This window comes from Mobula birostris, chromosome 25, assembly GCF_030028105.1.
Source record: "Mobula birostris isolate sMobBir1 chromosome 25, sMobBir1.hap1, whole genome shotgun sequence".
Taxonomy (NCBI): domain Eukaryota; kingdom Metazoa; phylum Chordata; class Chondrichthyes; order Myliobatiformes; family Myliobatidae; genus Mobula; species Mobula birostris.
This window is the reverse complement of record NC_092394.1, coordinates 5,032,480-5,053,394: the sequence shown is the minus strand read 5'-3', so window position 1 is coordinate 5,053,394 and position 20,915 is coordinate 5,032,480. Positions and strand designations below refer to the sequence as shown.

The following is a 20,915-nucleotide window of genomic DNA, read 5'->3' as shown; positions in this document are numbered from 1 at the left end:
AAGTGGCCCAAAAGAGTTTTGCAGAACATCTCCAAGGGCATTTGTGTATAGAAAAAGAAGAGTATGCTTTAAAATACTGCACATCTCATCTTTTCCTCCCCTGCGCTCAGACAGAGGGTGATAATTAGTGCTGAGAGTGGAGTTTCATGCAAGATTCCCCAGTGAGGGAGGGACCTGGATTTGCAGAATCTCTGCTCTATTCATAGAGTAAACCATTCCAAAACACAGTAACAATATATCACAAGACATGGGAGCAGAATTAGGCCATGCGGCCCATCGAGTCTGCTCTACCATTGCATCATGGCTGATTTATTTTCCCTCTCAACCTCAATTAAGGTGTAGAATTACTATTTTTCTTGTAGTTAACCTTTCCTATGCTTGCTTGTATTTTTATATGCAATCACCTGTATACATGTAATCGGTCAGTGAATTTTTCAGTAACTATGGTGCAGTTGCTTCTGTACTTTCCTACAAACTTCTTAGTTTTCAGTAGCAGATTCACTACTGGAATCTGGCTATGTTGTAGGTTAATTGTTATCACTGGAATTTTGTTATCTTTGTCTGGCAACCATAACAGCGTTTTCCTTTTCCTTCTTTGTTCTTTCAGCTCCTCTTGTTTGCTTTCTGCTCTAGTAACACTTAATGAAAGAATCGTAAGCAAGAAGTTTTATGTCTCATTCTTTACTTCCAAATCACAAAAACATCAGGATCCGACAGTGCTGCTGTCATTTTATTGCTATGTTCTGTCAAGCATTGTGGGCATGCTGTGTTGGCACCAAAGTGTGTGGCAACATTTGCCCTCAGCATGTTCTTAAGTGTGTTGGCTGTTAATGCAAACGACGCATTTCACCGTATGCTTCGATGCATCAGCCACAATGAAATGGTGGAGCACCCTCGACCGGCCAAATGGCCTAATTCTGCTCCTATATCTTATAATGGGATAAACCTGATCCTTGAACTAGTTTGTACACAGCAAGATCCCTAACACAACAATAAGACAAGCAACCAATTTCTTTTTTGGGGGGGGTGATTAGGATGTGATAATGATGTGGAGTATGCAAGAAATACAAGGTCCTTTTTTGAATGATGCCAAGACATCCACCTGAACAAGAAGTTTGCCTGAATAGCTTCTTGAGAACTTATGAGTGCAAAAGGAAGCTCTCCAAGTACGCAGGACTGGTCAGCAACTGTCAGCAGGCTGGATGGAGAGCGAGGTGTCTCCCAGAGGAGGTTGGTTGTAGGGGATTTGTAGCCCGTTCTTTAGTTAGAACTTTCAGCATTTTGGGCATCGAGGGAGAGAGGAAGAGGAGAGCCATCCGCAGTACCACCGATGCGGCAGAGAGGGCCTCAAGAGGGGAGCCATGGAGTCATAAGTAGCCAGCCATCTGGGGACAAGCTGGGGTCTGATCAGCCCCAGCTGGATCACCTGGAGGAGGTTGTATGATGTTGAAAGACCTGAAACACCCGATGATTCCAGGAACATCACTGAAGACGTGTCCAGAAGCATCAATAGCTGTATGTACACAGTCGGCTACAGCAGCTGTCCAACTGAGACAGGACAGATAACTTAATTGACCCAGCAGTACCTGTGTGATGTTGTATGGCACCTCCTGAGGCAGATACTCCAGTAACCGCTCCCGTATCAGGTTACAGCAGATCTCCTGGGGTGACTGATCGGTGACGACGTCGCTGTGGTAATCCCACCGCCCTGGCTGGGCCTTTGACACAAAGTAATGCTGAAAACCAAGAGAAATCAATGTGTATGATCCCAGAATGCTTTCAGGGATTGCAAATATCAGTGAATTAAATAACCAGATTTTCCTCAACACAACAGAAAGGATCAGATTTATTTACCATTTACACTCAGTGACCACTTTATTTATTAAGTACAACAGCAGAATCCTCAAGGTTCTGCTACTGCAGCCCATCCATTTCAAGGTTCATTGTGTTGCGCATTGAGATTCCCTTCTGCACACCGCTGTTTTAACAAGTGAATACCTGAGCTGTTGTCAGCTTCAAAGTGAATTTATTATCAAAGTACATACGTCACCATATAAGACCCCGAGATTCACTTTTTTGCGGGCATACTTCTGTGACAGACGGGGTTGTATCCGTTACTTTTTGTAGAATTTTCTGATCAAGGGCCAGTGAGTATACTCTCCATTCCCACCTATAGAAGTTTAAGATGTCACAAACTCCTAAGGAAATAGAGGTACTGCCCTGCCTTCCTCGTAATTGAAATTATGAGCTGGGCCCAGGACAGGTCTCCGAAATGATAACATTGAGGAATTTCAAGTTGTTGACCCTCTCCACCTTGAACCGGTCTGGCAATTCTCTCATTAGCAAAGCACTTCCATCCACAGAACTGCCACGCACTGGATTTTTTTGTTTTTTGCACCACTCTTTATAAACTCTAGAAACTGTTGTGTGTGTGTGAAAATCCCAGGAGATCAGCAGTGTCTGAAATACTCAAACCACTCCATCTGGCACCAACAATCATTCCACGGTCAAAGCACATGATTGGTTGATTAGCTGTTTGCATTAATGAACAGGTGTACAAAATAAAATGGCCACTGAGCGTACATTTATATATATTTGGAATTTGCCGTGGTGTGCTGGTCAGGGCACGACATGCAACAAAAATCAACATTCAACAATTATACAGATTAAAGAATTATATAAAAAATAAATTTAGTGTTTAAAGTACGGATATGGAATAGAATGTGCATAAATACATAAATGTTATCGATATTTATGCCATTTATGTATGTTTTTAAATATTTGCTCCTTAAACCACTTATTCTGTCTGCTTCATTCTCCTTCCAGATGAAGTATTTTTAAAAAATATCTCCATTATTTGAAATCTTTGTCACAGTGAATTATTCGATTCAAATCAACTCACTTTCACTGTTTGAGCTGGAGAAACAATTTAAAAGCAGAAGATCTGGAGCAAATACCTCCACAGGTATTCTGCTGAAACCCATCGCAAAGGCACGAAGCTCCAATCACCTAAGATAGGCCTTTGGGTAAAGATTTTATCGGCAGTAACATAACTACACAAAACCCAATTTTTTTGTAAACAACATAACTTTACCCCCTTTCTACAGCAGTTGCCTTGTTAAAAGCCTCCTGTCCATCAGAATCAGAATTGTAATCACTGACTGAATGACATGAATATTGTTTTGTGGCAGCAGGAAATAAAATTACAAATGTAAATAAATGGTACAAAACCAATAATGAGGTGGTGTTCGTGGGTTCATTATTTTGTTAAGTTATGTATCTATACATATAATTCTGTTACATCGGGCAGCACAGTAGTGTAGTAGTTAGCACTGTCTGTAATTAGATTGTACGTTCTCCCTCTGACTGCAAGAGTTTCCTCCGGGTGCTCCAGTTTCCTCCTACATTCCAAAGACATACGGGTTAGTAGTTTAATTGATCACATGGGTGTAATTGGGCTGCACAGGCTCGTTGGGCTGGAAAATCCTGTTACTGTGTTCCATTTCTAAATAGGGCAGTAACAGCAGACTAATGGTTAGCACAACGCTTTACAGTACGGGCGACCCGGGTTCAATTCCCACCGCTGTGTGCAAGGAGTCTCACGTCCTCACTGTGACTGAGTGAGTTTCCTCCATGTGCTCCTGTTTCCTCTCACAGTCCTAAGATGCACCGATTGATTAGTCATTGTAAATTGTCCCGTGATTAAGCTACGATTAAGTTGGGGAGTTTCTGGGCGACATGGATTGAAGGACCAGAAGGGCCTGTTCCACACTGTATCTCAATAAGTGAATTAAATCAATCAATAAATAATAAATAAAACTCTAAAGACTAAATAAAACTAAATAAATAAATAAAATGTTAGGTTCATTACATGACATTTTATTATTTTTACCTCTCATATACCCACTGAGTTCCCTGAATTAGTCCATTTTACTTGCTTTCAATCCTGTGTTATATGGGAGAGGAGAAGTCATCACAATCAGGCTTATTATCACTGACAAATATTGTGAAATTTGATCACATGGATGTAACTGGGCCGCACAGGCTCAGTCCCATTATCATGTTGTATCCATGAATAAAAACTAAATAAAATTATGATGTTACATTACATTATGTTTTATTATTTTAGCCCTTTCTGTTACGCTTGGTCATCCTTGAGGCAGTGTCCAGAGGAAAGCAGCCTTGCACACTCACCCGTAAAGTATCCACTTCCTCGCCATTGACAGCAGAAAGCATGAACACCTCCTTGAAGTGAGGCCAGCCCTGTCGGTTTTTCCAGTTCTCAGAGGTGCCGTGTGGAGGAGCAGATGCTTGCTGCTGAGCAGTTTCTGTGCCCACTGGCTGATATATGCTGTTGTTACTGTCACTAGATATTTCCAAACGATGTAGATCTCCTTGTGAGTGGGGGCTGTGTGTTTCCTCGGACACATCCACAGTGCTGTCCTGATTTCTTGCCTGTTTGACAGGCATGTCTCCTGCTTCGCCAGTTCTCTCTCTCCCAATAGGCTGTGGCAGTGAGTTGTACCGTGGCTTCACCTTCAGTTTCTTGTTGTTCACTATTCCTTCTGTCAGCTTGATTGTCAAATCCAGGAGGAGGCCTTTGCACTTTAACAGGTCCACCTAGAACCAAGAGGCAGAAGGATGGCTGAAGCGTTTGTCATTGTTCTGGTAAAAAAATATGATTTCTTTGATTTAGTGAGCTCTCTCTATTTATGATGAAATTACCCTAGGACCATGCACAGCATCTTAAGGGCCCCTCACCAACGGAAAAAAAAAATCATGCATGCACGTAGATCACCTTGCACAATCACAGGATGTTCAAAGTGGGAAACACTTTTGAAGTGTAGCTACTGTTGTAAGTTAGGACATGCAATACTTGTGTGCAACGATCTCATAAATTGCAAAAGATAACTGATTTCTTTTTTGTGTGGTAGAGGGATAATTCAAATTCAGGATAACGAGTAACGCTGCTTCATTTGGCTGTATTTATGAGCGTTCATATATCATCCAATGACAATTAAACTTCAACTTGAACTTGAATGCACCTTGAGCAATGCTCATGAAAAGCACCTGTAGAATCTCCTATGTTTATAGGTAGCATTAGTCTGGTTGTGCTTAAGCAGGATTCAAACCCACAATCTAACCCAGAGACAAGTATTACCTATTGACTCTTGGTATGTAAAAACAGCACTACTGACTTTACCAGAACATTAAGTTCCCAAGTTATTTCCTTCTGGAACAGAGGTCCAGCTTCATGTAACAGTGACAAGCCTAGTAACAAGAAGATAACGTCAGCTTCTTGCTGCCTACCTTATTCAGGGCGAGAACTGCCGGAATCTGGGGATTTTGAGAAAGACATTTCATCACTTCAGTATGTAGCTTGTTGCGAGTCCAGTGGTCAGAAACATCGACCAAAACAAGCACTAGGAAGAAAAACACAACACATGAAGCAATTCAGGCATAGCCTGCAGATATTGGTACAGGTTGGAAGCCGAATGTCTGCCAGTCCAGGGCTTGTGCCGAGGATTAGAGGATTGGAGTCAGAGGCCCTGATTTGTGCATGGGTAGGAAAGAGGCTTGTTTTGCTGTTGTTGTTCTGTTGAACACTGTGGGCATGCTATGTTGGCACTGGAGTTTTTTTTTAACAACACTTGCGGCTGCCTCAGTACATCCTTAGGTTCTGTTGGTTGTTAATATAAATATTGCATTTCGCTGTATATTAACTTTATTTGTCAGATGCACATCATAAGATTGAAACATACAGTGAAACATGTTGCCTGAATCAAATCAAATCAGCAAAGACTGTGCTGGGTAGTTCACAAGTGTCACCACGTTTCCAGCACCAACATAGCATGCCCACAACTCACTAACCTTAACTGCACGTCTTTGGAATATGGTAGGAAACTGGTGCACCCAGAGGAAACCCATGTGGTCATGGGGAGAACGTACAAACTCCTTGCATGCATCAGTGGGAATTGAATCCCGATTGGTGTTTGCTGCCACAGTAATAAAGTTACATTAACCGTAACAGTACCAAGCACCTCAAATGTGATAAATAAAACTAATCTAATGAAAGGTAATGGTTGGGGCTAAGCTAAACCACTCACCCAGGTCTGCTGCCTTTACCGAGTGCCAGGGATCAACCAGCAGTGACTTCTCCAAATTGTGCCTGGCAAGAAAGGAACAGTTAAATTGTTAAAAACAACTGATGTACACAGGCCTCAGAAAGAGGAAAATGTGACGAAAGTAAACAAAACCTTTTCACTTTGGTGGGAGAAATGAGTCCAGGAGTATCAAGGAGAACCTGTAGAAAGAGAGTGAGAGGAGGTCAGGAGCAGTACCAGAATGAGCAATGATATGCACCCACACAGACTCTACCAAAAAAGAAACACCTCGCAGGGAAATCAAATGCAGATCAGGAACTGAAAGGGAAAAGGAGGTGGTACCAATGCCTCATTTGAAAGGTGGTGTACAACAGTGGAAGGGGGAAGGTGATCAGATAATTAGGATCAGCGGGTTTGTTAAGCTAGTTTTCTGTTACAAACATGCTATTTGAAAACTGACATCCATTGGTGGGAAAAAAAGGTGCTGAGGTAATTTGTATTTTCCTTCTGAGGTAGGAACGAAGGTAGGTTTAAAAAGGCAGTAGATGAGGTTTAAGACTTCAAATTTATTTATTGCATGTACATTGAAACATACAGTGAAATGCGCTGTTTGCGTTCACAATTGTTAAGCAATTACAGCATGCAAACTGGGTACAAATTGGATACAACAGGAATTCTGCAGATGCTAGAAATTAAATTGGATGATCAGCACTTACTTAAGAATGAAGCCAGGGAAGAATGAGGTAGATCTCAATGACAAAAGGATATAGAAAAAATAAACTGGCAGGGGTGAGGCCTTCAGGAGTGGTGAGTAAAGCAAAGAAAGAGTCAGAGGTGGAGACAATTCCTTAAAAGGGCAAGAAATGAGAACCTGAACAAACATATGTAAAATCTATGATTTACTTTGTCTTGGCACAGAGTACAGATAATAGGGGCCTCATTTATACTCACTAAGGAGAAGGGGTGGCATGGTAATGTGAGGAGGAGGTAGAGTACACAGCAGTTTGTGCAATGCTTTACAAAGACAGTGATTAAGATTCAATTCCCGCCACTGTCTGTAAAAAGTTTGTAGGTTCTGCCCACAACCACTTGGGTTTTCTCCAGGTGATTCGGTTTCCTCTCACATTCTAAAGACACATGGGTGAGTAAGTTGTGGGCATGCTATGCTGGCGCCAGAAGCATGGCGACACTTGTGGGCTGCCCCCAGCACATCCTCAGACTGCGTTGGTTATTGACACATTTCAGTGTGTTTCGATGTACATGAGACAAATGTAACTAATGTTAATACTAGATCTTAATCTTACATGGAAGATAAATTCATATGATAACCTGGAGCTGGTTAGTATTGAGGAGGAGGAGGAGGAGGAGGTCGCTATCAGGAGAAGTACAATACTGTGCAAAAGTCGTAGGCGCCCTAAATTTTTCTAATTTGGTTTTAGATGGTACGGCCTCCACAGAGCCCTGATCGCAACATCATCAAGGGTGTCTGGGGTTACCTGGAGACAGAAGCAAGTGAAACAGCCTAAGTCTGCAGAAGAACTGTGGCAAGTTCTCCAAGATGCTTGGAACAACCACCAGCTGATTTTCTTATAAAACTGCACAATAGTGTACCTAAGAGAATTGACGCAGTTTAAAAATTTTGATACTTAGAAACTTTTCATTTAACACACATAAAAGTTGCTGGTGAACGCAGCAGGCCAGGCAGCATCCCTAGGAAGAGGTGCAGTCGACGTTTCAGGCCGAGACCCTTCGTCAGGACTAACTACTAACCAGTTAGTCCTGACGAAGGGTCTCGGCCTGAAACGTCGACTGCACCTCTTCCTAGAGATGCTGCCTGGCCTGCTGCGTTCACCAGCAACTTTTATGTGTGTTGCTTGAATTTCCAGCATCTGCAGAATTCCTGTTGTAAACTTTTCATTTTATTATTTTTGAAAGGATCTTTGCTCTACACAATCTTTTTTTCACATGTGGCCAGGTCTTTTGCACAGTACTGTATAATGGTTGATAAATCCCAGGGTCAAATGAGAAGTACTTAAAGTTGTTATGGGAAGTGAGAGAAGAGATAGCTAGGGCCCTGATAGATATTTTCTTTAGCCAAAAGTAAGATCCCAGAAAACTGGGGAGGGTGGCAGAACAGTCCATTTCTGTGCTGTACTCCGATTATGTGATGACTCACCATTTCACTTTGTGAAAGTGGTTTTTCGAAAACTTGTGCGAAGTGGGCTGGACACACTAATATTTCCTTTACTGCCATTGTCAATATCCTCCTGACATTTACTTTCTAAGACTGCAGGTTGGTGAAGAGCCATTCTGCAGCAAGAGCTACCAGACTCAGCACAGAACAGAGGATCGGGACCTCACAGAATCTGTGCTGTATAACTCTATGAACTATGAGGAAGCAACCAGGTTCACTAATGACCATGAAACAAAGCGGAGCTTGGGTCGCTGAAAAGTTTTTTAAAAATAATGAAGGAAACCTGAGCGAGAACTCCTTCACTCAGAGGCTGGTGAGTGTGTGCAACGAGCTGCCAATGGAAGTGGTGGAACAGATTCGATTTCAACATTTAAGGGATGTTTGGATAAGCACACGGGTGAGAGGGGTACGGACGGCTATGGCCAGGGTGCACGTCGACCGGACTAGGCAGAATAACAGTTTGGCAAGGACCACTGAGCACATCTACAAGGAGTGGTGCCACAGGAAAGCAACATCCATCATCAAGGACCCCTACCATCCAGGCCATCTCTCTGCTGCCATCAGGAAGGTGGCACAGGTCCTCAGCACCCACACTACCAGATTCAGGAACAGTTACTACCCCTCAAACATCAGGCTCTTGAACCAGATGGGATAACCTCACTCACCCCAACACTGAATTCTTCCCACAACCTATGGACTCACTTTCAGAAACTCTTCAGGTCAAGATCTCAATATTCATTGTTTTTCTCGTATTTGCACCATTTGTTGTTTTTACATGTTGGTTGGTTGTCCACCTTGTTGTGTGCATTGATTCTACTGTATTTCTTTGTACTTACTGTCAATGCTCACAAGAAAGCTACCTCAGGGTTGTACATGGTGATATATATGTACTTTGATAATAAATTTACTTTGAACTTTTCAACTAGATGCGCCGAAAGGCTGTAGTGTTCTGACTCGAAATATTTCAAAGGCAGTCACATACTATTTGGGTCTCTCCTTCCGTGATGACTCCCTGAGCTCGACACCGTGTCGTGTGGACCTTGCTCGAAACCGGAAAGACCTGCAACACAACAAGCAGATAAGCATGTTACATTGAAGCTGAACTAAAGCTGAGGAAAGCTTTTCAGCAGTTACTGTTTAAAGCAGGAAGACAAAGGTAATTTCATACAACAATTCATCCAGCTGCCTAATTCTCCACAAACACATTTCAGCTTCAGAAATTGTAGTATATTCCATGGAAAATGTATGTAAATGTTTTTGGTCCTTTATCTGAGAAAGGATGTGCTGGAATTGAAGGGGGTCCAGGGGAGGTTCATGAGGCTTAACATACGAGGAGTGTTTGATGGCTCTGGGTCTGTATTCGGTGGAATTTGGAAGAATATGGGGAAATCTGATTGAAGCCTACTGAATTTTATAAAGCCTAGAGAGAAACACACAATAATGCTTGAGGAACTCAGCACATCAGGCTGAGTGAGGCTATACGGACAAATAAACAGACAACATTTCAGGCTTTGACCCTCCATCAAGCCTAGATAGCAGACATCTCACCTCCCCCGGAAGTTCTGGGAGTCTCCCGCATATTAATAGTGGCTCCCTGATGCCCGCAAATTATATATAATATCACGGAAATCAATTTTTTTGAGAGCGAGCGAGAGAAAGCAAGTGAGAGCACGAGAGCAAGCAAGCGAGAGAGTAAGAGAGAAAGCAAGCGAGAGCGCGAGCGAGAAAGCGATCGAGAGAGCAAGAGAGAAAGCAAGCGAGAGCACGCGCGCCATGGCAGAGTGTTCCAAAAAAAAAGAAAATATAAAACGTACGTCACCCCAGACTACACTAAAGTGTACCCCTGCCTAATAGGGGTCAAAAATAATGACAGTGTTCCTCACTGCACTGTTTGCAACAGTGACTTTTCTGTTGCCCTTGGTGGGTTAAGACTGTAAAAGACATGTTGAGGTGAGTTTAACAGGTGTCATTCGTTCATTAGCATAGCTAACGTTATTTAAACTAGCTGGCTAGCTGCTAAGGAGCTACTCTACTACAGACATCCCGCCTCTCCCGGAAGTCTCCCGCAAATTGATGGTGCTACCTCCCTGAAATCAGTTTTTGCAGGGTGGGATGTCTGAGATAGAGTGGGCGTGGAGAGAGAGGATGTTTCCAATAGTGGCAGAACTAGGACCAAATGGCACAGCCTCAGAATAGAAAGGCATCCCAGTAGAACAGAGATGAGGAGGAATTTCTTTGGTCAGTGGATAGTGAATCTGTGGAATTCATTGCATAGACAGCTGTGGAGGTCAAGTCATTTGGTATAATTAAAGTGAAGGTTGATAGGCTCCTGATTAGTAAGAGCATCAAAGATCACAGGGAGAAGGCAGGAGAATGGAGTTAACAGGAAAAACAAATCAGCCATGATCAAATGGCAGAACAGACTCGCTGGACCAAATGTCCCCATTATTATTTTACTCTTCTCTTTGCTTTTGAGGTGCCACGGTAGTGTAGTGGTTAGCACGACACTATTACAGCTCTGGGCAGCAGAGTTTGGAGGTGAATTCCCACTCCATCTGTAAGGAGTTCGTACACTCATCCCCATGAGTGTGTGATTCCCCACCAGGTGCTCCAGTTTCCTCCCACATTCCATAGACCTTCTGGCTAATAGGTCATTGTGAATTGTCCTGTGATTAGGTTAGGGTTAGATATGTAGGTTGCTGGGTGGTGTGACTCATTGGGACATAAAGGTCCATTGTGTACTGCATTTCTAAATAAAATAAATAAATATGCCATGTCTTAGAGACTATAGGGAAGGGAAGGGTGGTGGAGTTTGCAGAAAGGAGGAGGACCTTAAGCAATTTTCAAAAAAGTTCCCCAGATAAAATCAGAAGGCTTCGATCCATCCACAAAACGGTGTTAGGTTTACCTTCCTATGTAGAAGCTGATTTGACAGAGTGGATTTTCCAGCATTGGGAGCACCGATAATTGCAACTCTCAGCACTTGTGGGTTTGGTGGCTGGTCTGGCTGATGGTGGAGGAGGCTCTCCTGCTCGTCTGTGGGAGAGAAGCACAAGTTTAGCCTCGCGTTGAGTAAAGGTGAAGTATGGAGCATACAGTCGGATGCCGATAACCAGAAAAAGTCTACACACACCTGCTGCATTCAGATCTGGGTACTGGGCTCTGACTAATATGGCCAGGTTGTGCATATTGTCTAAAATTATTCTGGTGGGTCAGTTATATAAACTTACTTAAGTTTGGAAAGTTGAGGTGTGATGTAGAGCATAGGTGTTGGCAGCCGTTTTTGACTTTTTCAAACAGAAGCAGTAAATTTATATTGTGCCATCTCACCAACAGTGTTGGACATTGAAATAAAGACAGCTCAGTCATGGAATAGGTTTATTGTCACGTGTCCCAAGATACAGTGAAAAACTTGTCTTGCATACTGTTCATACAGAGCAAATCATTACTCAAAGATTTAAAGGAGATTAGTTTTATTTGTCACATATACATCGAAATGTACAGTGAAAAGTGTTGTTTGCGTCAATGACCAACAGAGTCGGAGGATGTGCAGGGGGCAGTCCACAAGCCTTGCCACGCTTCTGGTGTCAACATATTTAGCCCACAACTCACTAACCCTAACCTGTACATCTTTGAAATGTCAGAGGAAACTGGAGTACCCAAAGGAAATATATGAATGACGGGGAGCAAGTATAAATGCCTTACAGACAACAGCAGCAATTGAACTGAGACTGGTGATAGCTGGAACTGTACAGCATTGTGCTAACCACTACACTAAACTGCTGCCCGTTGCGTATTAAGATCGAACAAAAACAATGCAGAATACGTGTAAAAGCTCCGGCTAGCACTGCACCACTGGTGATATGCAAAATTTCACTTGTCTCCTGAAGAAGTAGAGGCATTAGAATCATACAGTCATAGTCATACAACACAGAAACAGGCCCATCTAGTCCAAACTATAAATCTGCCTAGACCCATCAAACTGCGCCTAGATCATAAACCTCTGGACCTCTCCGTACCCCTCCCATCCATGTATTTATCCATGAACTGGTTCCACTTTCACCTAACCTCTGGAATAAGCCTGCTTGCATTTACTGTAGCTATACAACTCAAGACTTTGTATACCTCTATCAAATCTACCCTCAATCTTCTACACCCTAAGGAATAAAGTCCTAAACTATTGAAACTTCCCCTATAACTCATGTCCACAAGTCCTGGCAACACTCTTGTAAACTTTCTCTGGTCACTTTCAATCTTGGGACATCTTTCCTGTAGGTAGGTGACCAAAACTGGACACAACACTCCAAATTAGGCCTCACCAACATCTTATACAATTTCAATGTAACCTCCCAACTCCTTTACTAAATACTTTGATTTATGAAGGCCAATACGCATTTCTTTACGACCCTATCTACCTGTGATGCCACTTTCAAGGAATTTTGAACCTGTATTCCCAGATCGCTCCGTTCTACCGCACTCCTCAGAGCCCTACCGCTCACTGCACAAGTTCAACCCTGATTTTCCCAAGTGCAACACTTGTCTGCATTAAATTCCATAAGACCATAAGACATAGGAGCAGAATTAGGCCATTCAGCCCATCAGGTTTTCTCTGCCATTCCATCATAGCTGATGTATTACCCCTCTCTTTCCAAGAACACATCAACCTCTGCTTTAAGTATATTCAATAACTTGGCCTCCACTACAGGCGTCTGTGGCAATGAATTCCAGATTCACTACACTTTGGCTAAAATTGAATTCCTCTTCTATGTTCTCAGGTCCCTCTATTCTGAGGCTGTGCCCTCTGGTGTTAGATTTACCCACTACAGGAAACATCCTCTCCACATCCACTGTACCTAGGCCTTTCAATATTCGATAGGTTGCAATGACATTTCCTCCCCTCATTCTTCTAAACTCCAGCCACTACAAACCCAGAGCCATCAAACACTCCTCACATGTTAACCCTTTCAATCCTGGGATCATTCTCTTGAACCTCTTCCGCACACTCTCCAATGCCAGCACATATTTTCTTAGATATGGGGCCCAAAACTGCTCACAATATTCTGATGCAGTCAGACCAATGCCTTATAAAGCCTCAGCAATACATCCTTGCTTTTATATTCTAGTCCTCTTGAAATTAATGCTAACATTGCATTAGCCAGCCTTACCACTGACTCAACCTGCAAGTTAACCTTCAGGGAACCCTGCACAAGAACTCCCTTTGCACCTTGGATTTTTGAACTTTCTCCCAGTTTAAAAAAACAGTCTACGCCTTTATTCTTTCTACCAAAGTACATGACTGCAGACTTCCCAACAATATATTCCATCTGCCACTTCTTTGCCCATTCTCCTAATCGGCCTGCCCTTCTGTAGACTCCCTGCTTCCTCGACATTACCTGCCCCTCCATCTACCCTCGTATTATCCAAACTTGGGCATGAAGCCACCAATCCCATCATCCAAACCTCTGACATATAACGTGAAAAGAAGCGGTCCCAACACTGACCCCTGCGAAACATCACTCGTCAAGAGCAGCCGAACAGAGATGGCCCCCTTTATCCGCACTCTTTGCCTCCTGCCAGTCAGCCTATCTTCTATCCATGCTGGTACCCCTCCTGTAATACCACTGCCTCGCATTTTGTTAGGCAGCTTCATATGAAACACCTTGTCAAAGGCCTTCTGAAAATCCAGGTAAACAATATACACTGACCCTCCTTTGTCTACCTTGCCTATTATTTCCTCAAAGAATTCCAACAGATTAGTTAGTCAAAATTTCCCCTCAAGGAAACCCTGCTGACTTTGGCCTATTTTCTCATGTGCCTCCAACTACTCTAACATTTCATCCTTAATAATGGACTCCAGGGCAGGCTGGTGGCTCAACAACATCGGCGCCAGACCCGGGAGCGGAGGTTCCCAGGTTCGAAACCAGTCGGGTCTGCCCCCCCCGAGTACGCTTTCCATCCTTGCCGGGTTGAGTGTCAAGATCGCAACTCGACCTCGTAAAATAAAAAAAGGGAAAAATACTGCGAAAATGTTTGTGTGAGGAGTGGCGCGCCACACAGTCTCTCTCTCGCTCCGTGCCTTGTAAAAGCATGAAAAAGACATCACGAACTCACGCACACGCACAGATGTGCACGCACGCAGGTACATGCCAAAAAAATAAATAAATAAATGGACTCCAACATCTTTCCAATCCCTGAAGTCAGGCTAACTGGCCTACAATTTCCTTTCTTCTGCGTCCTTCCCTTCTTAAAAAATGCAGTGACACTTGTAATTTTCTGGATCTCCGGAACCATTTCAGAATCTAGTGATTCTTGAAAGATCATTACTAATGCCTCCACCATCTCTTCAGTTGGCAAATCTTGCTCTATTACATTGTGTAAAGCCAATACAGACTTATCCAAAAAGATAATAGCTGCGAGAGGTACTGAAGGGTTGACTATGTTTGAACTGCTGATATTTCAGTTTTTAATTTTTAGCTTTTCATGCTTTACAATTTTCACTGTATAGGAGCATATGATTCACAAATTTAAAAAATCTCAGTTAAATTGGTCAAAATCCCTGGTTGTAATACTCACTTATGTGAGCAAAGGTTTGGGGACCGAATACTTTTACAAGGCACTGTATGTGTGAAGAGGTATCCTGAGGCATAAACTGTGCCTGTGCCTACATCAGCCTCCTTGCTGGGCCCAACACATTGACGCAATGGCAAAGAAAGCACATCTGTGGCTATATTTCAAGAGGAGATTTGGTATGTCACCAAAGACTGGCTTAATTTTTACAGATGTGAAACTGGAGAGCATTCTAATTGTTTGCATCACTGTCTGGTATGGAGAAGCCACTACACAGGATTGAAAAGAAGCCACAGAGGATTGCATACTTAGCCAGCTCCATTATGAGCACCAGCCTCCTCACCATTGAGGACATCTTCAAAAGGGAACGCCTCAAACAGGCAGTATGTATGATTAAGGACCCTAACCACCCAGAACATGCCTCCTTATTATTGCTACCATCAGGGAGGCAGAACAAGACCCTGAAACTGCACACCCAACATTTTAGGAACAGCTTCTTTCCCTCCACCATCAGCTTTCTGAACAGTCCATAAACTTAACCCTGGAACATTTGGACAGGGAAGATGCATACATCAAGATGTTCTCTATCAATTACAGCGCAGCATTCAATACTATCATCCCCTCAAAACTAATCAATAAGCTTCAAGACCTTGGCCTCAATACTTCCTTGCGCATCTGGATCCCCAATTTCCTCATCTCCACACCCCAGTCAGTTCCAATTGGCAACAACATCTCCTCCACAATCTCCATCAGTACAGGCACAACACAAGGCGTGTGCTTAGTAAACCTGCTCTACTCGCTTTATACTTATGACTGTAAGGCTAAGCCCAGCTCCAATGCCATAGTTAGGCTTGCTGACGACACCACAATTGTTGGTCAAATCAAATTATGGTAATGAATCAGCATGTAGGAGGGAGATTGAAAATCTGACCTGGTGGTGCCAAAACAACCACCTCTTCCTCAATGTCAGCAAAACGAAGGAGCTTGTTATTGACTTCAGGAAGTGGAAACTGGAGGTCCATGAGCCTGTCCTCATTGGGGGGGATCAGCGGTGGAGAGGGTCAACAACTTTAAATTCCTCGGTGTTATCACTTCAGAGGATCTGTCCTGGACCCAGGACGCAAGTGCCATTATGAGAAAAGCACAGCAGTGCCTCAAGTTCTGAAGAAGTTTGCAAAATTTGGTATGTCATCTAAAAATTTGACAAACTTCTACAGATATGTGGTAAAAGTATATTCACTGTTTGCATCACAGCCTGGTATAGAAACACCAATGCCCTTGAATGGAAAATCCTAGAAAACGTAGTGGATACAACACAGTCCGTGCAGGTAAAATCCTCTCCACTATTGAGCACATCTACACATAGCATGTCATAGAAAAGCAGCATCCATAATCTAGGACATCCACCACCCAGACCATGCTCTCTTCTCGCTGCTGCCATCAGAAATAAGGTACAGGAGCCTCAGAACTCACACCAACAGGTTCAGGAACAGTTACCACCTCAACCATCAGGCTCTTGAACCTGTGGGGATAACTTCACTTGCCCCCATCAATAAAATGTTCCCACAACAGATGGACTCACTTTCAAGTATTCTTCATCTTATGCCCTCGCTATTTATTGCTTATTTATTTATTATTATTTTCTTCTTTTTGTATTTGCAGCTTGTTGTCTTTTGCACAGTGGTTGAGTGCCCAAGTTGGTGGGGGTCCTATAATGGTTATTGTTCTCTTATGGATTTATTGAGTATGCCCACAAGAAAATGAATCTCAGGTTTGTATATGGCGACATCCCAACTAAATAGACTTTGAACCTTGATTCTGATTCTATCTCTACGTATTTATCAAAGCCTGAGTATTCTCAGATCCATGATCATAGTCACAGGTCAATTACTCAACCTTGAAAGAATCCTGGCTTCTAACAAAACCTACCTTTACTGATGGAAACAGCAGGAGGGTACTGGCCGATGAGATTCTCAGTCGCTGGTTTCTCGACACCCAAGATTTCTCCCAAAGCTGAGTTACTTCCATAGTAACTTCCTGGTAAACAGATGACCCTGTGAAATGAGTCATTTGCAAGAAAGGCACCTGCTAAAAAAACACACATCATCATTACTTTCACAATGGCAAATCTTATTGCGAAGAATTACACAGCAGATATCTCTCAAATTAAAATAACACAACTTAGGAGTGAGGCTTCCAAAAATTGCAACATATGCATTGTTGGATATTTAATTTTTATCTGATTAACAGGCTCAACGGCTTACTTTATCCTGGCATCACAATTCATACATTGTGATTCAAAGGAGTTGGTTAATTCCATACTCAGGGTAGCAGGGTGGAGATGTCTCTATAAAGGAGATACAAGGCGCTCCTTCCCTCCATTGGCCTGCAGGGCCACCTTGGGCAAGGAGTAGCACCTGCTTAGCAAACTCCTCACCCCTATCGGGGTCGCATGAAGCCATAGCAACAGGTTGTGGATGGTCACATGAGCAGCTGGTGCAGATCACAAAACCTGGTTATATGACCTCCGACGTCAGGCAGACGATCTCTGAAGAGTATTGATAATGACTGGGGCCACCTGTCTTGTAAACACACTGCCTAGAAGAGGCCAATGGCAAACTACTTCTGTAGAAAAATTTGCCAAGAACATAGTCATGGAGACCACAGTCGCCCAAGCTTTTGAAAGATTTAATCTTTGTACAGGTTTTCCCACAGCAAACAAAAAGGGTCATTTGAATTGAATTGACTTTATTTCGTACATCCTTCACATACTTGAGTAAAAATCTTTACGTCTCAATCTAAATGTGTAATATCTAGTAATTTGTAATAAATAGTATGTACAACAGGACAGTCAATATAGCATAGAAATACAATTGTATCAGTGTGAACGAATCAGTCTGATGACCTGGTGGAAGAAGCTGCCCCAGAGCCTGTTGCTGGCTTTAATGCTGCGGTACCGTTTCCCAGATGGTAGCAACTGGAGCATTTTATGGAGTAGGTGCCTCATTGAGCCACTCTGCTGCCATCAGGTAGAAAGTACAAGTGCCTCAGGAACTTGCATCACCAGGTTTAAGAGCAGTTACTATCCACCCATCAGGCTCTTGATCAAAAGAGGATAACTACACTCATCTATTGAGATGTCCCACAATCAATGATCTTACTTTAAGGTCGCTTTATCTTATTATTTCATGCTGTTGTTATTTATTGCCACATTTTTTATATTTGCATTTGCAGTTTGTTGTCTTCTGTGCTGTTGCTCTTTCATTGATGCTGTTTACAGTTACTCTTCTATGGATCTGCTGAGCATGCCCACAGAAAAAGAATCTCAGTGTTGTATGTGCCGATGTGTCCTCTGATAATAAATGTTACTTTGAATTTCAAAGCCCCAAAACAAGGCAATTTTCTGCTATAATCAGTGCACTTTCTCAAGACAATTCCTCTATTTCCAAAAACAGAAAATTTAAAACAGCAGAAATCAGTTGATGAAAGTGAAAGGAACATTTAAGGCAATTGTTAAGTGCTGATTTCAAATCAAAAAGGCCTACTTTGTTTCCAGCAATCTGTAAACCTAGAACAGTACAGTCCGTAATTGTGTAATATTTTAGGCTAAAAACATTTTTTTGGAGGGGGGGACTTTCTGCACATCATTTGCTTTGAATCTCCATCTTTGAAGTCATGAGCATCAGCTGTAAGAGTGCCTATTATCCTTCATTAAGAATTTTTAAACATTTAATTTCTGCATCACAGAATTAGGAGTCCACGTTTGAATAGAGCTAGAACTAGCAGTCAGATCACTGAGTATATTCACAACATAACAGACTGATTTTGATGAAAATTTGTAACAAAAATGTTTGTGTGTGCTTTGATCAGTGACTCTGTCAAAATCAGAGTAAAACAGCACAGAATTGCATTCTTCAGCACAATGCACTCATGCTGACCAATTTTTCTGTGAATTAGTCCCATTTGCCTATGTCTGGTCCATATTTCTCTAAATTTTTCCATGAACTTGTCTAAACGATTTTTTAAAAATGTTGCTACCGCTAACACTTACTCGGGCAGCTTAATCCATATAAATGCCACCCTCTGTGTAAATGTAGTTACCACTTTTGTTCCCTTTAAATCTTTCCCCTCTCTCATTAAACCTATGCCTAGTTTTACTCTACCCTAGTAATTCACCTTATTTACACCTTTCATGATTTTATAAGCCTCCCTGAAGTCTCAGTCCCCTTTGCTTCACGAAAAACAGGCCCGGTCTGTCCAGCCTCTCCTTATAACTCAAGTCTTCCTGATAACATCTTACCAGGATTAGCCCATCACCATAAGAAGCAGTTCTCACAACACACTGAAGGAACTCAGCAGGTCGGGCAGCATCTGTGGAAAAGATCAGTCGACGTTTCAGGCCGGAACCCTTCGTCAGGACTGTAGGGGGAAGGGGCAGAGGCCCTTTAAAGAAGGTGGGGGGCAGGGTGGGAAGAAGGCTGGTAGGTTCCAGGTGAAAAACCAGTAAGGGGAAAGATAAAGAGGTGGGTGAAGGAAGGCAGGGAGGTGATAGGCAGGAAAGGTGAAGAAAGAATGGGGGAAAACACAATGGGTAGTAGAAGGAGGCGGAACCAAGAGGGAGGTGGTAGGCAGCTGGGGGAGGGGGCAGAGTGACATAGGGATAGGGGAAGGGAGGGGGAGGGAATTACCAGAAGTTGGAGAATTCTATGTTCATACCAAGGGGCTGGAGACTACCTATACGGTATATGAGGTGTTGCTCCTCCAACCTGAGTTTAGCCTCATCATAGCACTAGAGGAGACCATGTATGGACATATCCGAATGGGAATGGGAAGCGGAGGTTCTCCTCTACTGCCATGAGGCTAAACTCAGGTTGGACGAGCAACACCTCGTATAACATCTAGGTAGTCTCCAGCCCCTTGGTAGGAACATAGAATTCTCCAACTTCCGGTAATTCGCTCCCCCTCCCTTCCCCTATCCCTATTTCACTCTGCCCCCTCCTCCAGCTGCCTATCACCTCCCTCATGGTTCCACCTTCTTCTACTACCTATTGTGTTTTCCCCTATTCCTTCTTCACCTTATCTGCTTATCACCTCCCTGCTTCCCCTGCCCCACCCGTTTATCTTTCGCCTTACTGGTTTTTCACCTGGAACCCACCAGCCGTCTCCTTCCCACACCCCCCCCCCACCTTCTTTATAGGGCCTCTGCCCCTTCCCTCTTCAGTCTTGATGAAGGGTTTCGGCCTGAAACGTTGACTGGTCCTTTCCACGGATGCTGCCCGACCTGCTGAGTTCCTCCAGCGTGTTGTGAGTGTTGCTTTGACCCCAGCATCTGCAGATTATTTTGTGTATAAGAAGCAGTTCTCTGGAAGTTTCCAGCCTGTGTTACTAAGGAACCTTCATTTCCAAATCTCAGTGCCTCATTCCGGTGACTACCAGCCTCTTGCATTGCCCGGCTTGCTCCGCTTACTTGGTGGAAACCAGTGAATGTTTCAGACAAGCGTTCTGTTCGGATTGGACCGACCGTGGTTAGTGGTTAGCACGCAGCCCAGGATGTGAGGCCGGGTTTTGGACCCTCGGGCTGCCTCCACACCCTGCGGACAAGGGTATGTAAGGCCGCCACTGACCTGTTCCGCAGCTCCGCCTGCTCAGGTTGCCGAGCACCCGGAGGAGCGCCACCCCGCTCAACATTCCGGACTCCCCTCACCAAACCTTCCCCACAGACGCCATGACAGGGTCGCCGTGCATTGTGGGAGCAAACCAGGAATGTTGGGATAGCTTGTTGGGCTCTGCAGCGCCACCCCCGGGCCGGGAGGACTCATTGTTGCTCAGCCTCGTCACTGTTAAACCCCGAACGTACTGGGCAACGCGGATAAAGCTCGACCATTTCCAACTCCTCATCCAAATACAAAATAATCTGCATATGTTAGAAATCCAGAGCAACACACACACACGAAATTCTGGAGGAACTCAGCAAGTCACAATTGGAGTACTGTGCCCAGTTCTGGTAGCCTCACTACAGGAAAGATGTGGAAGCATTGCAAAGGGTACAG

General features: G+C 43.4%; 1 protein-coding gene across 3 annotated transcripts in view; it reads right to left on the bottom strand.

The window, feature by feature from the left end:
* The window catches only part of eral1 (Era-like 12S mitochondrial rRNA chaperone 1), a 28,169-nt gene extending 7,558 nt beyond the window's left edge, over positions 1–20,611 (bottom strand). Inside the window, exons 1-9 of one of the 3 annotated variants that reach the window (XM_072243520.1) lie at positions 20,490–20,611; positions 16,795–16,953; positions 11,207–11,334; positions 9,281–9,358; positions 6,258–6,304; positions 6,108–6,169; positions 5,311–5,423; positions 4,195–4,620; positions 1,587–1,736 (exon numbers count right to left, since the gene is read on the bottom strand). In XM_072243520.1, the coding sequence (XP_072099621.1) occupies positions 1,587–1,736; positions 4,195–4,620; positions 5,311–5,423; positions 6,108–6,169; positions 6,258–6,304; positions 9,281–9,358; positions 11,207–11,334; positions 16,795–16,953; positions 20,490–20,553 (1,227 nt within the window). In that variant the 5' untranslated portion in view covers positions 20,554–20,611. The remainder of the gene's footprint in view (positions 1–1,586; positions 1,737–4,194; positions 4,621–5,310; positions 5,424–6,107; positions 6,170–6,257; positions 6,305–9,280; positions 9,359–11,206; positions 11,335–16,794; positions 16,954–20,489) is intronic. The other 2 variants (XM_072243521.1, XM_072243522.1) reach the window with 2 other exon arrangements.
* Between the last annotated feature and the right edge of the window lie 304 nt (positions 20,612–20,915).